General features: G+C 36.2%; 1 protein-coding gene across 1 annotated transcript; it reads right to left on the reverse strand.

Annotated features, from left to right (window-relative positions):
* Positions 1-1,162: 1,162 nt before the first annotated feature.
* Positions 1,163-24,572, reverse strand: AFM (afamin). Its single transcript, XM_014460626.2, has 14 exons — positions 24,485-24,572; positions 22,685-22,733; positions 22,249-22,381; positions 21,361-21,572; positions 20,429-20,565; positions 19,725-19,818; positions 18,831-18,960; positions 16,632-16,843; positions 9,853-9,985; positions 7,199-7,296; positions 5,601-5,733; positions 3,814-4,037; positions 2,576-2,708; positions 1,163-1,198 (listed from the first exon to the last, which is right to left on the reverse strand). The coding sequence occupies exons 1-14, from the start codon at positions 24,570-24,572 to the stop codon at positions 1,163-1,165; spliced, it is 1,812 nt and encodes a 603-aa protein (XP_014316112.1).

Raw genomic sequence — 24,572 nt, forward strand, 5'->3', positions numbered from 1 at the left:
ATAAGAATAGAAATGATGTATACTTCATAGAGGTGTTAGGATTAAATGCGATAATGCATGAAAGGTATCTAGGGACAGTGTTTGGTACATGGAAAACATTAAACGCCAGCAGGTGATAGTAGTAGCAGCAGCAGCAGCAATGCTGGGTGCCCTCAACTCCCCTTTTCCTTGCCAATAGCAGCAAGAAGAGGGTCTGTGAGGATTATGCCCACACCTTTGCTATTTTGAATCCTGCCTTTTATGGAATAGACTTAGCCAGTGAGCCAGAGATATTGATGGAATAAATGAATCTTGATTGTTTAATTTTATCAGTTTGACACATGACATCAGTCTTTGAGAAATAGCTCTGTATTTTATGTTATAATAACATTTTAGGAAAACGTTCTTTTTACTGCATTCTTCTCAGAAAATGAAATTCCAAGACAGCTGGAAGTGGGTAAATTGGTCTTCCTCTCTTTTCTCCACAACCTGGGAAGAAAAAATAGTATCTTATGCAGCAAAAGAATATGAAATATTATAGCTTGGGTGATGGAAAGTCATGCATATAAAAAATAGCTAATGGTAACTCTGTTCTGCCTCTTGTAGATACAAACCTACTCCCTATGGTGGCCAGGTCTCTCTTCCTGGGCATTGAACATCATTGCTATATCTATGCAACATTTTGTTCCTAAAATTTGTATATGAATCTTACCTAAAGTGCAGAAGAAAGCACACCTATATATACATTTTTGAAATCACAAGCATTGCTTTTTGTTTATGTGAATGCTGCAGTAAGACTCTTGGAACAGGTTGGCTGAGGCCTGTCTGCCATCCCAACCCCTCCTCTCTCTGTCAACATCCAGACATCCGATGGCCTCCCCTTTCTGGTCCAGAGAGCTGAGTGCAACAGCAGAGGCAGAGGAATGGGTGCCTTGGGGTTATTTAGAAAACTGTTTGGACCATAAGAAGTGCCGGCTCCCAGACAGCAATGCCAGCCCATTAGGAGTGGTAGACGCCCAGAGAAACATCCCAGGACCAATATCGGGGTCTGTTAGTACAAGGCATATGGGATAAACCAGAAATAGACATGGCAGCTCACGAGGGGGGAATCCAGGACAATCAGAGAATCTACAAATAATTTGGCATTTGATGGAAATGTTACCTTTGTAGTTTTTTATGTTTCTCAAGAAGCCTGGTTTTTGGCTGCCAATTTTGGACCCTAAGAGGGGGAAACAGAAATAAATAAATTAATTAATTAGTTAATTAATTAAAATTTAAGACATTATTATTATTTTTAAATATATCTTATTGATTTTTTACAGAGAGGAAGGGAGAGGGATAGAGAGTTAGAAACATCGATCAGCTGTCTCCTGCACACTCCCTACTGGGGATGTGCCCACAACCAAGGTACATGCCTTGAGCGGAATCGAACCTGGGACCCTTGAGTCCACAGGCCGATGCTCTATCCACTGAGCCAAACCGGTTAGGGCAAGACATTATTTAAATTTAGAGACATATGCTGCCTTGAATATAGGAAATAAAAATTAAACTATTCATATATTGTACAAGGAGACAGTGAACACTCTTCACATGAATTTGAGTCCAGACACCCAAACCTTTTATGAACTTCCAGTGAATTTATCCCTCCCTTTACGTGGCCTCAGATACACACTCAGTTAGATGCTAGATATTGATTCATGCCTCTAATTATGTTAAGCATATTTTTTTAAAAACTAATATTTGTTCCAAAATAAATTTTTCACAGACTAAGCACTCAATGAAAACACAGAGGGCTCTCAACCGGAATGAAAGCTGTGGGTGAGTGTGTGTGCCTGGGAGTGTGCACAAGTACCGACTGTGCGTCTGTGTGTGCATGTGAATTTTGAGGTAGTCTGGAGTAGAGTGGGTGTCGCTAGGAAAGAAACGGTGAGAAACAATGTTGGGAACGGTGAAGAGGTCCTTCCAAGGAGCCATCACTAGGGCTGCATTCACAGGTACTGGGGTGCCTGGACACCACAGTGAGTCCGTCACTGGTCACTGGAGTGAGAAGAAGCAGGACACATGTCCTTTCTTCCCTCTTCCCCGCTACCCTGACGTCCCACTTCCTCACTTCACACACGTCTATTCTCGACCTAGGGATGTTGGGACAAGGTCAGGAAGGTGAGACAGCCTTGCCCTGAAAGACTTCACATACTAATGCCCTTCTCATTTGCCTGTGAAACTGATTAATTTCCTTCCCAAGTCAGTTTGACTATTTTTTTTATTAAGATAAGGGGTGATTCAACACAGAAAAGGGCCAATGGCATAATTCAGGGACAATGATTGCCAACCATCCTTATTACAGGTGATGAACTGCAGTTCAGTTTAAGACTGGTGGCATCTGAACCCAGGTTTTCCTGACATCTTTTCTTACACCGTGTTGTCACCAAAGAGACACTGCCAAAACCCTGCAGGCTGCATAGTAGCTGTGTAGCAGCTATGCCCTCAAATAGCCTCTGAGACATTGTGGGATGAGTCAGAATCCTATGGGGAGTTCCGTTGCATTTTATTTGAGTAGGAACACCGTAGAATTTCAGTGGAAAATAAATGTAACTACCTCTTCATTGAAGCAGGCTTCAGGCCCCTCTGCTTTGCAGCACTTGTCCACTAGGTTAGTGAACCCTGTAAGTGATGACCGCAGCTCCTCATCTGTAAGTTCAGGCTTTAGCTTCACTAAATTCACAAGAAACCTGTGACCCAAAGATGTCAAATAGAATTAATTAAAAATTTATTTCTTAAGTTCCTCTTCTCCAAAATGCTTGTTATGGTATGATATATCTTGGGAAGGGAGGCGTCTCAATTTGAGTGAGTATAAAAAGTTAAAATATTCCCACTTTTGAAAGGTTCTCCTAAAATTTTTCTGTTAAACTTATGAGATGGATTTCCATGGTAACAATCTTTATAGGGTTATGTAACTATGTAGGGTTATAGACAAGATAGTATAAAAAATGTGAACATATATTATGTCTTCATTATCACAGTATTGTAGAATATGTGACTCCATTTGATCTTCCTAGAAAATTTATTTTCACTCCACTTGATATAGACATTGTCTAAATCTAAAAACTAGGTCTTATTTCTTGGCACTTATAGTATTGCCTAAGAAAATAAAAGTAAGATTCTTATCACTTTCAGGCCTCTCCTTTTTTCAAACACTAAGTGAGTTCTCAGGGCATTCTCTCAAGAAAATTTGATTAGTTATAATCCTACTAGAGGCCTGGTGCATGCCATCCGTGCACTGGGGAAGCGGGGGGTCCCTCAGCCTGGCCAGCAGTTGGACATCTCCCAAGGGGTCCTTAGCACTGCTGCAGAGGTGGGAGAGGCTCCCACCACCACCACTGCGCTTGCCAGCCATGAGCCCAGCTTCTGGCTGAGTGGTGCTCCCTCTGTGGGAGCGCACTGACCACCAGGGGGAAGCTCCTGCGTTGAGCGTCTGCCCCCTGGTGGTCAGTGTGCATCATAGGGACCAGTCGTTCTGCTGTTCAGCCAATTTGCATATTAGGCTTTTATTATATAGACTAAGCCTTTCTTCGAGGTATCCTAACTCACTTTCCCAACTCACAGTCTGCTGGACATTCCATGTCCACAGCAAAGGAAAAGGCTAGCTAGGTTTCAACATTAAACAATGCAATCAATATGCTCTGGTGTTTTTCCAAGTTAGAGAGACAGGGCAATTTGATGGAAGGAAAAGGACTGTAATACCAAAATCACATATCCATTACAATAAACCTTCTCATTAACACATGGTGTGTCTTCCGGCTGCAGAAGAAGATGAGTGGAAGAGAATGGTAGTACCTGTCTTTCTTTCTCTGGAGCTCCTCATTATGTGCCTGACACAAGTCTGTGTGAAACGTGAATAAACCTTGAGAGGCAGATGGAGGCACATATGTTTTATCGGCTTCCAGGGCCTCAAAGCAGTGCCTTCTGAAGGCAAAGTTGGTTTTACAACAGTGGTCCACTGCAGGGTTGATGGTTCGATTCCCATTTACTCCACATATCTCTCCAATAACTAAATCCACCTGTACCAATGAAAGTTGGAACTCAGAAAGGACTTTAAAACTTGAGTGGTGCTCTGAAACATAGTTACGTGAATCATTAGATTGTTATAAGTTCACTCTTAACTTAATCAAAAAAACCCATGCACTCATAACATGACATTATGTACAAAGAAAAGTAGGAGCTGGGGTCCTAAGTGGCATTACATATAACAACATTTCAAGCCATAGCAATTTAAATGCCTAGAGCAGGGGTGGGCAAACTTTTTGACTCGAGGGCCACAATGGGTTCTTAAACTGGACCGGAGGGCCAGAACAAAAGCATGGATGGAGTGTTTGTGTGAACTAATATAAATTCAAAGTAAACATCATTACATAAAAGGGTACGGTCTTTTTATTTTTTTTTAGTTTTATTCATTTCAAACGGGCCGGATCCTGCCCGTGGGCCGTAGTTTGCCCACGGCTGGCCTGGAGACTGATTACTTGTTATCACATATGCAAATTTGTGATTGTTAGCTGCAAACAGCTAAATGAAAGTGGCAGCCACACACTATGGCCCTTAGACTTATATCTCTCCTGGATTGTGTCCCAGGGTAACTGTTCATTCCGGTCAAGGGCATGTACCTGGGTTGCGGGCACATCCCCAGTGGGAGATGTGCAGGAGGCAGCTGGTCGATGTTTCTCTGAGAATTTGTAACATTACTTAAAATTATAAGGTTTCCTATATTCTGAAACATTATTGTGATTCCTAAAACATTTGTCCTAACAAATTACTTCTATATAAATAAGAGGTAAGAAAGATGATTTGGAGAATTCTAAGAAAATATTTAAGACATTCTCTTTTTCTTCTTATGATTTTGATTCAGTGAGTCAAAAAGAAAACTTGACATTCCTTGCTTAACAATGTTGAAAACAATGAAGAGAGGAAAACACATAAGTGCTATAAAGCAATGAGGACATATCCAGGGTGTCCCAAAAACATGTATACGCACTTTAATAGCTGATGGCTCAATACCTGTTTCTTTCTTTTCAGCCAGACTAAGCTTTGAACAAACGAAATTAATCCTAAAATGCTACTGGAAGTTTGAAAATGCAGTTGAAGTACAAATACTGCCTTTATAATTATTCAAAGTGTATATAAAAATGTAGACACACTATAATAACTGATAACTCACTTAATTTTCACTCCTTTTCAGGTTTGACTGATTTGGAATAATGGGTGAAACCAGACTAAGCTTTGAAAAAAAGACATTTTTATGGGGACACATAAAAGGTAAAGTTTATGGTACAAAACTGGCAATAGTTGGCAAATTGAGGGTGTACAAAATACCAAATGATTCTTGATGCTTGTGATTCCATTGTTGTGCATTTTCAGCAGTGTCTGGACCAAAACAGTCATCGATTTGAAGACAGACATTGACAAAACAAAATAATTCATTTTTGTAGATACATTTAAATTTTGAAAATTAGTTATATGTTAATAAACACTGACTTCATCATCACTCAAAGTGTGTTTACATTTTTAGGACATTATGTCTATAGGTATTGGTTTTGGTAGGAATAGTCAGATACATGGGCCATGCTCACCAAATTATCAACGCAGGCAAACTCTTCACTCAGAGTGCAGCAGGTGAGTAAAGCTGTCACCATTTCCTCGCCAAGAAAGGTCAGTTCGTCAGTGGAGAGCTGAGGGGCTATCTTTGTGAATTTGATAAAGTAGCTGAAAGAACATTTGACTGTTTGGTTCCGAACGAAGCAGATACCCATTTTCCCTGGTCTCACTACTTGAAACCCCAACACTTTAGGCTACAAACAATCAATGTAAGGACAATGTGAACCTCAGCCTTCTCATAAAAAGGTAGAGAACTGTCTCTTCACCCTGTTTTCCTGCACCCTGCCTTCTAGATCTCTGTATTTTGGCTTCCTTCTAATTTCACGGTAATCTCAGAAACTCTCAGGTTTGCCCTTCCTGTTTACCTGTGAGATGAGGAGCTTCTTGGCAGCAAATACCTTGACTAGTCTGTAAAATCCTGCTTGAAATCCCTTGCATAAGTAATAAATATTGTAAAGGGAGAATTTAATACGTACACGTGGAAAAGGATAAACTGAAATGAAAGAAACTAAGATCTTTAATGGGCTGAGTGACTTCCCAGTGAACAGCCAGATTGAAGAAATAGTTAAAACATATTTTGGTTGGACCGTCTGCTCAGTGCCACCTTGTCTCTGGGTCTATTTTTGTTCATCAATTTATGTTTATCATTACATCCCACGTATGAGTGAGAGCATGTGATATTTATGTTTCTCTGACTGGCTTATTTCACTTAGCATAATGCTCTCCAGTTCCATCCATGCTGTTGCCAATGGTTAAAAGTTCCTTCTTTTTTGCAGCAGTGTAGTATTCCATTGTGTAGATATACCACAGTTTTTAATCCACTCATCTGCTGATGGGCACTTAGGCTGTTTCCAAAGTATACATGCATATTAGCATGACCAATGGACACAGACACTGGGGCAGTGGGGGCTTTCCCTCAGAGGTGGGTGTGGCGGGGGGGTGGTTAATCGGGAAAAAAGGAGACATGTAATACTTTAAATAAACAAACAAACACAAACCAAAAAAAAAAACCCATATTTTTTAAACAGTGTTTTGATTTGAAGATGTTTGTTTTCAACACACACTAGATTACTATGGTAATTAATTAAGAAAATCCAGAATAAACTGCATATTATCCATGAATTTTCTCCAGAGCACTAGAAAATAAATATTAAAACTTTAAGCAAATCCATAATTATTTCTACAAACTTAGTAAGATGGGCTTAAATCCTGGCAAACCATCCTTTCCTTGGGAAATTGTAACCACTTAAAGTTGACTTCACCTCACCCTCACCCCCAAACTGGGAAGAATCCAGAAATTCTGGGTTGAGAGTAGAAAAGACAAGTCCAAACAAAAACTAAAACATTATAGAATCATTTTGTCCAGAATCCTGTATTTCTTTAATTTCTAGCCTCCTTCCTGATAAGAGCTTACTATGATAGCTCAATGTACTTCCTGACTTTGTGGTTTTATTCTTTCCCAGAGTTTATGAATTCACCATAACTGAACGACTGAACTAAAATTTTGACACTTAGTGGCTCTCTTTATTTTATCCTGATCACAAGTGTTAACCGACTTATGCAAACAACTTACTGGTATTTCAAGTCATCTTTCCCCAAATTCTGGAAATGTTCACATTCCCGTTGTACTATTTTGAGGCTTTTCTCAGTTGTCTCATTGAATTTGTTTTCCTGAAAATAAGAACGATTATGTTTATGAATATTTTATCTAAAATTTAATCATAAACTTCACATTGAGTTGTCAAATAGCTTTTTTAATTTATATACTATTTTCAAACTATTATTAGCTTACACTACTCACTAAATCAAGGGTAGTTTTCTTTATATGTGTGTGTAAAAATTTGGATCTCATTCAATTATAGTTATAGATACGTTTGTGTGTTTTTTTGCTTAAATATGAAAGTCCAAATTTTTCATCATTTTGTACATTTTTAGCTTTCCAGTTTACAAAATATAATTCAAATCTCATGGTGAGAAGGATTATATTTGATTCTCACTTTGAAGTAGACAGAACAGCTGTTAATCTGTTTTTACGTAATGGAAACTAGACTTGTGAAATAGTGACTTGCCCAGAATGACCCAGCTGATAAGTACTGCTAAAGAATATTTGTATAAATAAAGGTAAATGAATCCCATTTACCTTTATTTTATACCTTCTTTTTCATCAGTTAATGTTGGAAATTAGAACCTCCAATAGTTCAAATACTTTATAAACTCTCTCTCTCATGAGACATAAAATTAGACACTTGCTGAGTCAACACCAGAGAGAAAACTACACACCAGTGAGTAGATGCTGTGGGACAAATTGTGTCTCCATGTAAAATAAAATAAAAATTATAGCAGCATGATTCATTTAAGAATCAGAAAAAGACCTCCTCATTAGGTACAGTAGTAGAGCTGTGTGCCAAAACTCAAGTCTTCTTACTTCATTGCTCAAATATAAATGAGTATAAACTGGCTTTTATGGCAAGTGGAATAAATTTTTTAAATAAACCAAAAGCAGCATATCAAATGAATGAGAAATAAATCATAAATTTCAAATAATTTTTATAATACAAAAAGAGTACATATGAATTGATAGTAAAAACATGAATTTCAATAGGAAAATGGGTAACAAACATGAACAAATTGTTTATAGAAAACTTATAATTACCATAGCTAAAATTATACAGGAAAAGCTTAATTTCATTTAAAAAATCAAAGGTTTGCTTAAAATATATTCACTATTTTTTATATATAAATCTAGTAAAGTTCATTTTCATGTGCAACATTGGTGAAGGTGAGAGTAAAATGAGCATTTTTAAGTATTCTTGTAGGACTATATGTTGGTAAAAACTTTCTAGAATAACTAAATCATTTGTATTAAATGTTTTATGTCTACATATTTAACCTAATAATTTCCCTTCTGATAATCTATTTTAAGAAAATAATTAATAATAAATATTAATAAAAATGATTACAGAGATATTGCTTATAAGATTAAAAACAACCTAATAACTAAACATCCAAAATGCCCAACATAGTAGAAAGCAGTTAAGTAAATTATTATGATGGTATACCTCTGTTTAAAGTACATTTTGAATTCCATTTAATGACATAAAGTTTTCTATGACACTAAATGAAAAACACATCCAAAAATTCCATCAGAAATATTATTCTAATGTTATTTTGAAACACATTCATATACAGGGTGGGCAAAAGTAGGTTAGAGTGCACAAAACACAGATTATTCTTGTCTTATTATTTATTAATTATTGTATTGTTTTTCATATGCACAACTATAAACTATACTTTTGCCTCACCCTGTGTAAGAATATTTAATTCAAAAGATGAAAGAAAATGTTAATTATAGCTATTTCTTGGTGACAGAATCAGAAAGTTTTTATATTTTTCTTCGTAATTTTTGGTACTTTTTGAATTCTCTTTAATAATCATTTATCACTTTTACAATCATAAAACTATTCAATATGATACAATAAGATACAGAGTACATAAATAAAAATACAAATGAAAAATGTTTAATGGGACGTTTGTTCATCAACACACAGGATTAATAGTTCAAAACATTATACATAACCCAATGATTTGGGTCATCCTAGTGGTCACCTTGCACTGAATTCAAAGTAGACTCAGATTGGTCAGTCACATTTTCTACCCCCTACCAGCGATGGTGAGCCTATGACACGCATGTCAGAGGTGACACGCGAACTCATTTTTTTGGTTAATTTTTCTTTGTTAAATGGCACTTAAATATATAAAATAAATATCAAAAATATAAGTCTTTGTTTTACTATGGTTGCAAATATCAAAAAATTTCTATATGTGACACGGCACCAGAGTTAAGTTAGGATTTTTCAAAATGCTGACACGCCGAGCTCAAAAGGTTCGCCATCACTGCCCTAGACCAGTGATTCTCAACCTTCCTAATGCCACGACCCTTTAATACAGTTCCTCATGTTGTGGTGATCCCCAATTTCATTGTTACAAATTGAACATAATTAAAGCATAGTGATTAATCACAAAAACAATATGTAATTATATATGTGTTTTCCGATGGTCTTAGGAGACCCCTGTGAAAGGGTCGTTCGACCCCCAAAGGGGTCGCAACCCACAGGTTGAGAACCACTGCCCTAGACTAAATTAAAATTTTGATATAAATTTTTATGTGTGTGTTGTTTTGATTTATGGGTTTTGTTTATTCCTCGGGGCCCACGGAATGGAACCTACCATGGTACTGTAACAGTCTGGAGGGTTTTCTGCGTTGCAACACTCTCTCAGGAGGTCATCGTACACTCTAGCAATTCTTAAAAGCTCCGGTGTAGACAGTTCTTGATGTCTCCTTGAGTATTCATAAAGAAACCTGTGATGTGTAAAGTATCTTGTATATTAGAACTTAGAGAATGAGAAAAACACCAAATCCTGCTATCTTTTAGTCTAGTCAGATTGAATATTAAGTCTGTTCTCAAATGCCGTGCCTCCTATGGTTTGGTCAGGGAGTGATTTAAGAGGGCAATGTAACTACAGGTGATTATTTTACCTAAATTCTCTATAAGTAATGATTTAAACTAACAATGCTTTTACTTAGAGGATGGAATTGTTAGAGTTATTTAGAATTAATTATTAAGATTAATTAATAAAGCATCAGATATTAATTGAGGATAATGGCTAGGGTCGATTTCTGGGTTCTCTGTTCTGTTCCATTGCTCTATATGTCTGTTCTTGTGCCAGTATCAGGCAGTTTTGAGAACCGTGGCTTGGTAATATAACTTGATATCCGGTATTGTGATCCCTCCAACTTTGTTTTTCTTTCTCAGGATTGCTGTGGCTATTAGAGGTCTTTTTTTTATTCCAGATGAATTTTTGGAGAGTTTGTTCTAGATCTTTGAAATATGCCATTGATAATTAATAGGGATTGCATTGAATCTGTAGATTGCTTTGGGTAGTATGGGCATTTTAATGATGTTGATTCTATCAATCCGTGAACATGGTATGTTCTTCCATTTGTTTATGTCTTCCTCTATCTTTTTTTTTCCTCAATGTCCTATAGTTTTCTGAGTACAGGTCTTTTAAGTCCTTAGTTAAGTTTATTTCTAGGTACCTTAATTTTTATGTTGCAATAGTAAATGGGGTTTTTTTCATTTCTCTTTCTGTGAGTTCATTATTGGTTTCTGTGGTTCATTATAAAGAGGCCATAGATTTCTGGGTGTTGATTTTGCATCCTGCTACATTGCCAAATTCATTTATTAGGTCTAGTAGATTTTTGATGGAGTCTTTGGGGTTTTCTATGAACAGTATCATGTCATCTGCAAATAAGGACAGTTTTACTTTTTCTTTTCCAGTTTGGATGCCTTTTATTCCTTCTTCTTGTCTGATCGCTATGGCTAGCACTTCCAGTACTATGTAGAATAGGAGTGGTGAAAGTGGGAATCCCTGTCTTGTTCCTATTCTTAGGGGAAATGAGTTTACTTTTTGCCCATTGAGTATGATGTTGGCTGTAGGTTTGTCATATAGGGCTTTTATTATGTTGAGGTATGATCCCTTTAGTCCCACTTTGCTGAGAGTTTTTATCAAGAAAGGTTGTTGGATTTTGTCAAATGCTTTTTCTGCATCGATTGATATGATTATGTGATTTTTGTCTCTCGGGTTGTTTATGTGATGTATCACATTTATTGATTTGTGGATATTTTACCATCCTTGCATCCCCGGAATAAATTCCACTTGGTCATGGTGTATGATCTTTCTAATGTATTGCTGAATCTGATTTGCTAGAATTTTGTTGAGGATTTTAGCATCTATGTTCATCAAGGATATTGGCCTGTAGTTCTCTTCTTTTAATGAGTCTTTATCTGGTTTTGGGATTAGGGTAATGCTGGCTTCATAAAAAGAGCTTGGAAGTGTACCTTCATCTTGAATTTTTTTGGAATAGTCTGAGGAGGATAGATTTTAGTTCTGCTTTGAATGCTTGGTAGAACTCTTCTGTAAAGCCATCTGGACCAGGACTTTTGTTTGCTGGAAGATTTTTTATCGCTGTATCAATTTCTTCAGTAGTTATTGGCCTATTCAGGTTTTTTTTTTATTCTTCTTGATTGAGTTTTGGGAGCTTGTATTTTTCTAAGAATATGTCCATTTCATCTAGGTTGTCCATTTTGTTGGGATAGAATTGTTCATAGCATTTTTTCATAATCGTTTGTATTTCTGTGAGATTGGTTGTTACTTCACCCTTTCATTTCTGATTTTGTTTATTTAGGTCCTCTCTCTTTGCTTCTTGGTGAGCCTGGCTAGATGACAATCTTGTTTATCCTTTCAAAGAACCAGCTCCTGATTTTGTTGATCTATATATTGTATTTTTGGTCTCACATCGTTTATCTTCATTCTGATCTTTATTATTTCCTTCCCTCAGCTTATGCTGAGCTTTTCTTGTTGCTCTCTTTCTAACTCTTTGAGTTGTAAGGTTAGATAATTTATTACCATAGTTTTGTGTTTTTTTGAGATATGCCTGTAGAGCCATGAACTTCCCTCTGAAGACTGCTTTTACGGTGTCCCATAGATTTTGGATTATTGTGTTTTCATTGTCATTTGTTGCCATGATGCTTTTTATTTCTTCTTTGATCTCTTTGGTAACCTAGTCATTGTTTAACAGCATGCTATTTAGCCTCCAGACGTTGGATATTTTTATTGTTTTTATTTTAGTTGATTTCTAGTTTTATGCCATTGTGATCTGAAAAGATGCTTGATATGATTTCTATCTTCTTGAATTTGAAGAGACTTTGCCTATGTCCCAATATGTGGTCTATCTTTGAAAATGATCCACGTGCACTTGAGAAGAATGTATATTCTATGGCTTTGGGGTGAAATGTTCTGAAGATGTCAATTAACTGTGCTGGGAAATTTAGTCAGATACATGCAAAAAGAATGAAACTAGATCACCAACTTACACCATCCACAAAAACAAACTCAAAATGACTAAAGGACTTGAATATAAGACAAAAAACCATAAAAATCTTATAAGACTCCATAGGCAGCAAAATAGCAGACATATGTCATAGCAATATCTTTACAGACACAGCTCCTAGGGAAAGGGAGACTAAGGAGAAAATAAACAAATGGGACTACATCAAAATAAAAAGCTTCTGCACAACAAATGAAACCATCAACAAAACAAAAGGAAAGCCCACTGCATGGGAGAACATATTTGCCAATGATATTTCCAATAAAGGTTTAATCTCCAAAATTTACAGAGAACTCATACAACTTAACTAAAGGAAGATAAACAATCCAATCAAACAATGGGCAAAAGATCTAAATAGACACTTTTCGAAAGAGGACATACAAAAGGCCAAGAGACATATGAAAACATGCTCAAAGTCACTAATCATCTGAGAGATGCAAATCAAAACAACAATGAGATACCATCTCACACCTGTCAGAATGGCTTTCATCAACAAATCAACAAACAACAAGTGCTGGCAAGGATGTGGAGAGAGAGGAACCCTCGTGTACTGCTGCTGGTGGGAATGCAGACTGGTGCAGCCACTGTGGAAGACATATGGAGTTTCCTCAAAAAACTAAAAATGGAACTCCCATTTGACCCAGAAATCCCACTTCTAGGACTATATCTCAAGAAACCAGAAACACCAATCAGAAAGGATATATGCATCCCTTATGTTCATAGCAGCGCAATTTACAATAGCTAAGATTTGGAAACAACCTAAGTGCTCATCAGCAGATGAGTGGGTTAAAAAACTGTGGTGCATCTTCACAATGGAATACTATGCTGCTATAGAAAAGAAGGAACTTTTACCATTTGCAACAACATGGATGGAACTGGAGAGTGTTATGCTAAGCAAAATAAGCCAGTCGGAGAAAGATAAATATCACATGATCTCACTCATGCATTGGATATAATGATCAACATAATTTGATGAAGAAGAATAGATCCAGAGACAAATAGTAGGGCAAGGGAGAGGTTAGAGAGCAACCAAAGGACTTGTACGCATGCATATTAGCATAACCAATGGACACAGACACTAGGGCGGTGGGGGCTTGCCCAGAGTGGGAATGACTGGGGGTGGGAGGTCAACTGGGGAAAAAGGAGACATATGTAAAACTTTAGATAATAAATTTTAAATAATGAAAAAAGCATCAGAAATAGTATATCATACCACCAATACTTGAGAAAATACAGATCGAGTATAATTCTGCTGGAAAATGCATTCAGATTTTCAACTAAATATATTTATAGATATACTTAGTCCTCAAGATAAGTACTATTTTATAGCTGAGAAAACTAAGTCCCTGACCAGTTAAGCACCTTGCTATTAATGGAAGTATAGAATTTGAACCTAATTTCCATGTGATGCCTACTTCATTCTTTTTTTAAAACTATAATACTCTCTTCTTAAACTCTTCTCAAGAGAGAACTCTTAGACATATGTAATACTCTTTGTAATACTTTAAGCAATAAAAAAGAGCAAAAAAAAAGAAAAACAAGAAGAGATCACAACGATGCTCTTTTGGAAATAAAAACACCCTAAAAACTGTAAAAAAAAAAAAAAGAGAGAGAGAGAAAGAACTCTTCTCTAAGTTCTTCATCTGTATATTTACAATCTTTTTCTTAAGAAAACATTAACTACTCAAAATATATTAAAAATGGTCTTCCAGCCCTAGCCTGTTTGTCTCAGTGGATAAAGAACCAGCCTGTGGACCGAAGAGGTTTGATTCTGGTCAAGGACATGTACCTAGGTTGCCAGCTCCTCCTTGGGCCAGGCCCTGGTCAGGGTGTGTGCAGGAGGCAACCAATTGATGTGTTTCTCTTACATCAATATTTCTCTCTGTCTTTCCCTCTCTCTTTCACTCTCTCTAAAACTCAATAAAAAAAATCCTCAGGTGATGATTTAAATAATAATAATAATATTAATAATGGTCTTCCATGTTTTGTGAGAGCAGTACCTCAGAAGAATTTTTGAAGTCCAGGGAACAATTTTTTAACCCTTTTGTTTTGCAGCCTTTGACTGTCTTGATTCATCTTGGTTTTTCTGACATCTTCTCTCCCTCTCCATCTGCCTTCTCAGTCCCATTTGTAGGATATATGCCCATCCCCTAAAGCAGAGGTGTTTATCCTTCAGAGAACTAAGGGCTCCCTTTAATATCTGACATAAGTCATGGACCTTTCCACAAGAATAAAATTACATCTAAAAACACCACCAAAATGTTGCAAAAAAACCCCTTAGAATCCTACCCTAGCTTGGCATTGAAGTCTTGCGTCAAACAGTCACACCCAGAAAGACTGCACCTTAAATATCTATTTCTGACTTAACATGCTCATTGTTGCTCTATCATTTTTTCCTATACTTCAAACACTATCTGTGTAGTAATAGTGATGATGATGATTAAGAAGATCATGATAATGATAACAATTGTTTGCATTTAGTAAGCACTTGTGCCAGGCTCAAGTGAAATGCATTACATCTATCATTTGGTTTACTTTAATTTGACTTAGCACCATGACTTGTGAGAAGCAATAGATCACAGTGGTTATAACAACAGGAGTCTGGAGTCAGACTGCTTGCATTTGAATCCTGGCTCTCCTGCACATTAGCTATGTGACTTTAAAGCAAGTTACTTAATGTCTGTGCTTCAGTTTCTTTGCTTGTAAAATGAGAATAATAAAAGTATTTTAACCTCAGAGGGTTGTTTTGAAATATATATGACAATAGGTGAGAAGCACTTAAAATTTGGTAAACATTCAATAGCCTGTATCTTCAGTCCAGGCCTCCTTCCAGAGCTCCAGGTTGTCATATAAAATTTTCTCTTGACAGTTCCAATGAATTATTCTACAGGCACCTCACAGTCAATGTGCATAGATTCAAAAATACTATCATACCCCCAAAACCTGCTTCTTCACCCATACTTTCCATCTCATTGAATCTGAAAACTACTTACCCAACCACCTAAGCCCTAAACTTGGATTCATTCCAGATGAAGTTTTTAAAACATAAAAGTGATTTTGTCCTTCCTTATTCTTTAATGAAAATCCTTCAGCGGCATCTCATTACTTAGCATGCCTGCATGACCTGAACCCTTTCACTTCTTACTACCCTGTCTCTCTCTGCAGATACCCTATTCATAGCCACATATACACCGAGTGGTTTTATACTTCAATCCATGCTCTACCCCCTGGATTAACAAAGTTTCCTCAAGAACTTCCTTCTGTTCAAGCTTTTCCAGCAACCCCAAATACCATTGACCACTTCCTTCTTCTTTGCCCTCACATTACTTAGCATATAGTGCAAGAAATAAAAGAACATTTCTTGCACTCATTTATATGTCTGTCACTTCTCACAGTTTGCTCCCTATTGATGAAAGCTTACTGGAGATATAGAAACCCTATAGTAAACCTAGTAAAGCTCCTGAATTATATGTCATTATCAATAAACTTTGAATGAATGAATGACTATTCCATACATTTTATATATGGTGAATTAAAGCACAGAAAGGTTAACTCATCCCAGTGACTCAATCAGTATTCATATCTTGTCCCTTTGGTTCCAAGTCCACTAGTTTTGCCTTGAACAGCTGGGGTGGCATCCCATGACAGTTAAGCCCACAACCTTCTGGAGTCAAATCCTTACTCTGTCATTTTTTTGGCTGTGAACTTTGGGTAAGTTACTGAGCTTCTCTGTACCTCAGTTTGCTCATCTGAAAAAATGGGAGGAATCATTTATTTTACATGACCTCATAAGAATTGAAATAGATAATCTATATAAAATACTTAGCCCATTGTCTGGCACATATCAAGTACTCGATAAATGTTAGCCATCACTATAAAAACACAGTTGCATTTTCTTAAAATTGTGAAAATACCATAATCTGTAACCATGATTTTTTTAAATTATATACTACCCGATGATTTAAACGGTGCCCATTCTTTCAACCCAAATTACCCAAAATAGGTCAAATCATAAGTTTCTGTTTGCCTTATAAATTTCAATATAGGGTTATGTTACTTAGCCATGAAGGTATCTTGGTCAGCATTTCGTTCTTCACACACATTTTTATTTTCAGTAAATTTTTCTTCTTTTAGAGATAAATCCTTTGGCTTGTCATCTTTACTCTGAATTATGCACTCGCCACGCTCTGGTATTTTCTTTTCACAGCACTCTTTAATTTTGCTAGAGATAGAATCTTGTTTTGAACAAATATGACTCATAAGCTTGCTCTGTAAGAATGAGAAATGACTTTATTTACCCAACTTTGTTGGGTCTGGGTTTTCCTTCATAATGAAATGCAAAGCCAATCATGAGCATAGCATCTGAAATTGCTTCATTTTGATGGATATAATTTATTTAAATTTTGTATTAATTTAATACACACGAAGTATCAAATTAAAACAAGCTTTTTTACTCAAGATTTTAGATGGTATAACTATGAAAAGTAAACTCTATTATATAAATTCACATTTATTATTAAATAGTAATCATTTAAATACTTTAGCCCTACTTCTCCAATATATTGTTATTTTACATTCTATATGTAGCTTCTTTCCCATAAGAGTTTACCTGTGCTTCAATAAGAACCACCAAAGATATGTTACTTTAATATCTATAATCCTAGATTTCTTCCTTGTGTCCTGAAACTACATTGCCAAGCACATAGTAGAAACTCAATAAACATTTGGTAAGTAAAAGAAAGAATGATAAACAAATGAACCACTATAGTAGCTACCAGATGCAGACTTCTGAAACGTAAGAAACTATTCTACTCACTGTTGTCATTTTCCGATGGATATTATTAATTTGAAGCTGTTCAAATTATCAAATAATGTACAAAATAAAAAAACCTACTCTAGTCCCTCTCCCTGTCCCTCATCCCAATTCTGATCTTCACATAAAGGTGTGAAAATAAGACAGCGATGAAGTTATCTTATTTATGCATTAGTTGGATAATTTTTTACAAGCTAATCTGGCTCCTAGTTCCTTCTCCAGACTTTCCAGAATGAGGCTGCACATTGTTTCTACTCTCTGTTGCAGCTTCACATGAACTCCATTGAGTGCCATGAACACATCAGGCCATTCCAGATCTCTCGGACTTTGCTCAAGCTCTTCCTCCTGCCTAGAATCTTTCTCTGTGACTTTCATGCTCACTGAGGGTGAAGAATGGGATGAAGCCCTGGGTTGAGGTGAGAAGTGGAATGGGGGGTGGAGTCATGTTTTCCATAAACTACATAGAACCAGAGAGCCAGTCTTTGCAGACATATGCACCTCTCACCTAAGGCCATTATCATTCTAGGCAACACATATCTTAGTATCTGAAATTCATTTCTATTTTGAATGAACTACAATTCAAGTTCTCTTATTTCTCTATAAAGGCATCAAAGAAGATATTAAGATCCCTTTGTCTCAGCTCCAAACTTCAGAGAAAAATCTTCAATTATATCTTAATTCAGTACATCATACTTACTATTATAAAATCCACATTCCCATAAACAAACAATATAACAATAAGTAGCTAATGAGAGAGAGAAACATTGCCGTGAGAAACATTGATCAGATCGAACCCACAACCTAGGTATGTGCCCTGACCAGGAATTGAACCCACGACCTTTTAGTGTACAGGACTATGCTCCAACCAACTGCACCACCTAGTCAGGGTAGAATGTGCAATATTAAAGAATACTTCAATCTGGTGTTAATGAATGTTCACAAGTTCTATATTTATGAAGTTTTATGTCAAACACATTTAGCCAAATAATATAGAATCTGCTGAATAATCTAAAAACAATCCCATGTATTTTTTTAAAAAAATGTTTTTGTGGGCATATTTTTAAAAAAATATATTTTATTGATTTTTACAGAGAGGAAGGGAGAGGGATAGAGAGTTAGAAACATCGATGAGAGAGAAACATTGATCAGCTGCCTCCTGCATGCCCCCTACTGAGGATGTGCCCACAACCAAGGTACATGCCCCTGACCAGAATCGAACCTGGGACCCTTCAGTCCGCAGGCTGATGCTCTATCACTGAGCCAAACCGGTTAGGGCAATATTTTTTAAAATTTTACTTTTTTATTATGTTTATTTTATGTATTTATCTAACAATTCATTAACATTCTCACTTCATTATGATAAAGTAGCCACCCATTAGTGCAACTTCAGGATAAAAAATAACTTAAAATCACTATCTTTACTTGGTTTTAGAGAATATTTACCCTGCCACGGATGCACTGCACAGCATCCCCTTCACAGCATCCATCATACTTGGAAGAAACATCTTCTAGAATGGAGGTAAGTTCTTCAAATTCAGTCTTGGGGAACTTTTGACTAAATATAGCAATGTATCTGGAAAGAGAATTAATAAATCACTAAAACATCTTGAACAGCAAGTAAGAGAAGACGGAGTTATTTGATGATACAGTATAAGTAGCTGCAAAAAAAGTATTGGTACCCTTGTTTTTTCACAGAAGTCTTTACCAAATAGCTGTTTATACATTGCATGACCTGCATGATAACTTTGAAAATCGTAGGCTTATAGTTAAGTCCTATATCAGGACTGGGGATAAAATAACCTGAGAGTGCTCTCTCCCATAATTGTTGCAGCAACGCTCATCTTGTTAGGACCACCACTTCCAGTTGTGAGCCTATGGTCAGCATAGGTAATCCATCACAGACCTCTCTCTTGCTTATGTACTTGAAATCTCAGAATTTTTCTCAAAACATTGCACTAGCACCATTACTAATTGGTTAGGGCAAGCAATTGAGATAAAATGTATCTATATAAAGTAGTCTTCTAGTCATTAAGGTCAAAGATGGGTAGTTATGTTAAATTAAAGCATTTGGAGGATTTAGTTTCTAATTGGGAGCTCTCAGACCAATTCAGATTCTCAACTAACCATAAAATATCTCAGAACTAATCCTCTCTCTTTCTGGGCTCTCCCCACCTCCCAAGTCTTTGTTCATCCCAACATAATGTCCTGGTTCTGAGTTATCCATATAGACTGAGGAACTAGGGAGAGCATAAATAAAAAGTCATCAACGATTTAACAAAAATGGAACACAGACAAAAAAAGTACAAGTAGAGACAAGATACATATAATAACACTCACATAGATTTTAAGACTGTCGGTCCAAATCTCAAAAATGCCCCACACACATTTTTTTGAAAAGAAGAGAATGCTTTTAAGTATTGTATGACAGGTACTGCCTGAAGAAGAAAGAGAAAGTTCCATTGAATCAAGAGCGAAATCCCACTATTCTCTTATCTCATACCTATATGTCAACCAAATTATTCCAAAGCTTGCTCAGAAATTTAAAAAAAATCTATGAGATTTTTTATTGTAGTAAATTTACATATCAGAAGAAATACTCATTTGAGACACATTAGAAAGGTGAGGTCAGTCTTTCTGATAACTAAATTGCACTTGGTGGGAAGGTGAGTCATGCTGTGTGCTATGAGCTTCTTCATCTTTACTGAGATGAACCCGGTTTGGGGTTAGCTAAGAGAAATTTTGCCAAGGATAGAGATAAAATGTCAAACTTTACCCTAAATAATTATTCACTAGGGCTTTCTTGCAATTTACAAGTAAGACAAAGCCAAAAGAAGACCCTGGAAATGGGTGATTGTCTGTCAAGGGTCTCAGGAAATAAGGACTTTTAAATCAGAGCAAGTGGTCAATGGGTTGAAAACCGGTGAAAGTAGGAAGAGAATGGTTATAAATGGTTATAAACAACTATTTTGCTATAATTTAATTTTCAGTAAAGATCTGTGTTGGGTGACTCCTTATCCTTATCTACGAAATAACTGGAATACCTGCCTTTATTCGAAAGCAGTTAGCTTTGTCTTGTTCTTCACAACATGTTTTAGCCATCTCCTCAATAAGACCCATGACTGTTAGGAGTGTAGGAGTGAAAACAAAGGGATTCCTTCTGGAAACTTCATAGATATAGCTATAAAAGAAAAAATAGAAAAGGAAAGAAATGAAAGAATGGTAAACAATAGAGAGGGAACAATAGAAGGGAAAGGAAAGATAGGAAAAGACAAGAAGATCAAGTTGTGAAAAATGAAAGTACAAGAAAGAAAGATTTCTCATTAGAGGAGTCTTCAATATAAGGCAGTGTTATCCAGTCTCCAATAAAAGTATTTTATGGTCTTATCATTGAATTGCCAACTCTAAAATGAGATTGATGATTGCAGTTATAATCCTGAACACAGATATGGCTATTGCCAGATGGTCAGCATCTCTTCCTTCCATGTTTAAAGAAGAGCTACCTAGACACACTCCATCTGAGATTCAGGGATCATATTCACTTATGTTCAACCAGACTTGTGATTTAGGCTTCAATGAGTACACAGAAAAAGTCTCTATTTCTGTAATTACTGCACTACTGAAAACAGATTTTTGCTAAACAATTATTGATTTCATCTTTATTCTCAGTAGAAGCTGTACCTTCCCTTGGACGGCAATATTATTTCCTCCACTAGCAATTTTTCACCATGCACATACTTCTGTTCTAGGGTTTATCACATTAGAAAATACACATCATAAATGAAAGGATCTTGAAAGCAGGTTTCATAGCTTATGTTTATATTCTTAACACTGAACACAGAATCTGACACACAATAAACACTGAATGAATTAATCACTCGAGCACCACTATATTCCTTTGAAATAGAATATTATGTTCTTTAACCTAAGAATATTTCTTCAATTAGATCATTTTTTCTATTAAAATTAAACTTACTTGCTTAGAAAAGATTCACTGTTATTTTTATAAGCCTGGCATTTCACTTCAGGATCCAGAGTAGGGAGAGGAGGTAGAAATCCTACATCAGCTTTCTTATTACGGAAGAAACAGAGTCTTCTTTCAAAGCCACCCTTATTGCAGCAGTATGAAAAGTTGTGCTTTTGTGGTACCCCCTCCATAGCACATATTGCTTCTTGTAAAGCATCATTCTGGACAACAGAGAAGAAAAAGACACTTTCCATTCAGTGTATAGTTTCTCAACATTTTGAGATGATGCAATGATTAGTGAGCATCACCCTTTAAGGAAAATATTGCAATTTCCCCAACATCAGCAGCTAAGGATCTTGACCCACACCCTTGACAACCATCCCTTTGGCAAACTTTCAGGATACTTTTTCTATCCTATCCTGAGGCTCTCTAACCTCTTATTTTTCCTTTGCTGATTATATATCCCTTGCATAACAGCCTTTTTCCCCCTCTCCCAAGGTGATGAGGTATTGATAAAGTATTTAGTAGAGGTGTTTAATAATACTTTTTTAGATATGCAGATGGTGATTCTATGCGGGAAAAGCCAGGAAAGAGGGTGTGATAGTAGAGTCCATATTGAGAGAGGCAGCTAAGGAGGGTACCTCCATACTTCTGTGAGCTTTGCCAGGCTTCTGGCTGCCCTGCAACTTTATATATACAGCATGAACTGCAAGCTCATGGTCAAGTCCTCCTGTGCATCATAATACAGAATTGCATCTCTCCTAGGAAACTACCTTATCCTAAGTACCAGGCAAAGTAAAATGAGGGCACATAGTATCTTTCTTTTAAAATTTTCAAGCCAAAAATTCTCTGTGTTGACAAGTAATCTTATTTATGAAATGGAAAGAAGTTACTTACAGGTAATTTTGAACACTGAGGGAGTTTTGAGTTGGCCAAGCATTGATCTCTGTATTCCGTCATGGTTTTTGCCAACATTTCTACTTCCTCAAAGGATGCCTCCTGAACATATTGAGCAAATGTAATGATGGTGCTGCAACAGTCCACACAGAGTGCACAATGATTACCTGAAGAATTTCCATGTATGTCCAACAAAATCATGGGAACATCCACTTGTTGACAACCTCAGGAAATTATCAAAGTGTGAGGTTACAAATTGTCCAACTTCATGACAATTCAATTACCTCATCTGAATTTTATGATTAATACTATATTTACTTTTTATATGGTTTCTATTTAATTAAATTACTTTTAAGAAGCATTAGCAGTTCTGCAGTATATCAGATTAGATTATGATAAATACCATCATCATCAAAAAGACTTTAGAGAAACTCACATATATCCAACATTGTCCTCTATAAATTTCTGGATAATATTAAAATCATCTGAAAAGCAAAGATATTAAAATTATTAAATATCCTGATATTTTTAACAGTTTCCCAATAACTATATAGGTCATTTAAATTCACAAAGTACAAAATAGAGAACTAATGGTAGAAAATATTTTGGTATATTTAACAAGAAGGAAAAATTCATATGAACCAAATATGGGATCTTATTCACAACTGATTGTGTTTTAAAGATACAGTCATTAAATTGAATTGACTTGAATTAATCTCAAACTGACCAGACTTTAGATTTGCCATTGATGGCTTCCCAGTCACAAATGCCAAATACAAGCACCACTTTCATGTTAAGTATTTATCATATAAGACTATAAAAGTAATGTAAAGGTAAACTGATAGGTGATGTAATATTACAATAGAGCCAAACAAGAGCTTCCATGGAATGCTGATGGCCATTCGGGTTTACAGTGCTGGCCACACATACTTATTTAGGTGATCTCTAGACTAGTCTTAGATCATTGATTCCCTCCCAATTAGCATAATCCAAGCACATTTATATTTGTTCACAATGACTACTTTTACTGAGTTCTTACTTTTACAAAATATTGAGTTATACATTATGAGGCAATCAATGATGACCCACCCTTGGACATAAGGTTCCTAACTACTCTTACAGTACAAGTGATTCATGAACATGACTATGTATAATCCAATTTAAAATGTATATACAGCATACTGGTTAGATAATCATATACTTTATAGAGCATTCCCCCCAATATTTCCAGTACCCACCTGACACCATGCACAGTGAAAGTGTCAAGAACTATGTCAAATAGATGGACAGAAGAGTGAATGAGTGGCTAGAAAAATGCAAAAAAAACAAAACAAAACAAAAAAAAACAACCAAAAAACAACAGCAACAACAAAAAAAGTCTTTTACTGAGAAATCAACAGGACATGGATTTTAGTAGGATAATGGAAATAAAAGATATCAGAGACAAAAATCAGTAGAACTCTTGAACAAGTTGTTATAAGGGGCAAATGAGAACTCTTGAACAAGTTGTTATAAGGGGCAAATGAGAAGGAAAACTCAAGAACTCTCACTCTTGTTCAAGCCCTGTGACTGGCCTCCTCTTCAGGCCATTATGTACATTATATGGCCATCAAAACACTTACTGCCCCTTTGTGCAAATTACAAAAGGCTACTCCTTTCAGGCCAGAGGAATTACAACAAGACACCTCCTCTGATCAGATGAAGTTCAAAATTTTCCCCTTTAGGTAGAAGAAATATAAAAGTCACCCTTTCCTCCAAAAGGGTACTTCCTTGGCCAGGCTTGTGAGCAGGGGATGTACAGGTTTGGAGAGATTTAGAAAATATATAGTTGGAAGAAGCAGGGTTCAGCATACCCAAAGGTTTTTCTACCCGGCTGGAGATATGTTGAGCAACTGAAGATTCCAGAAAAATCCCAACTCAAATCTAGTGTTCACTGTTACTATACACTATACACATTTGTGAGAAATATGAGTATTTTCAAATCTAAATTATATCTCCCAGCAATACTTTCTATACTGACATAAGACTAGGTTTCTGTCTGTAGATTGGGTATGACCACCAAAATACAAAATCTGGAATAGTTCAGGATTTCCAATCAGTATGTACAAATTAACAGGGGAATGAGAGAAAAAAAACAAACACAAATAAAAATTAAGTTGAAAGAATACAGATTTAAAAAATTAGAAATTACCCCAACTTAGTCATTCCTTGGCTGATATACAAGTAAATTTCTTACCAACATCTTGAGGCTTTGTGGGCAAGCTTAGGCATTCAGTCAAAAAGAACAAGAAAATAACAAAACCTGTAAGTTTTAACTGTTTCAT

The sequence above is a fragment of the Myotis lucifugus genome, unplaced genomic scaffold (genome assembly GCF_000147115.1).
Source record: "Myotis lucifugus unplaced genomic scaffold, Myoluc2.0 scaffold_136, whole genome shotgun sequence".
NCBI classification, from domain to species: Eukaryota; Metazoa; Chordata; class Mammalia; order Chiroptera; family Vespertilionidae; genus Myotis; species Myotis lucifugus.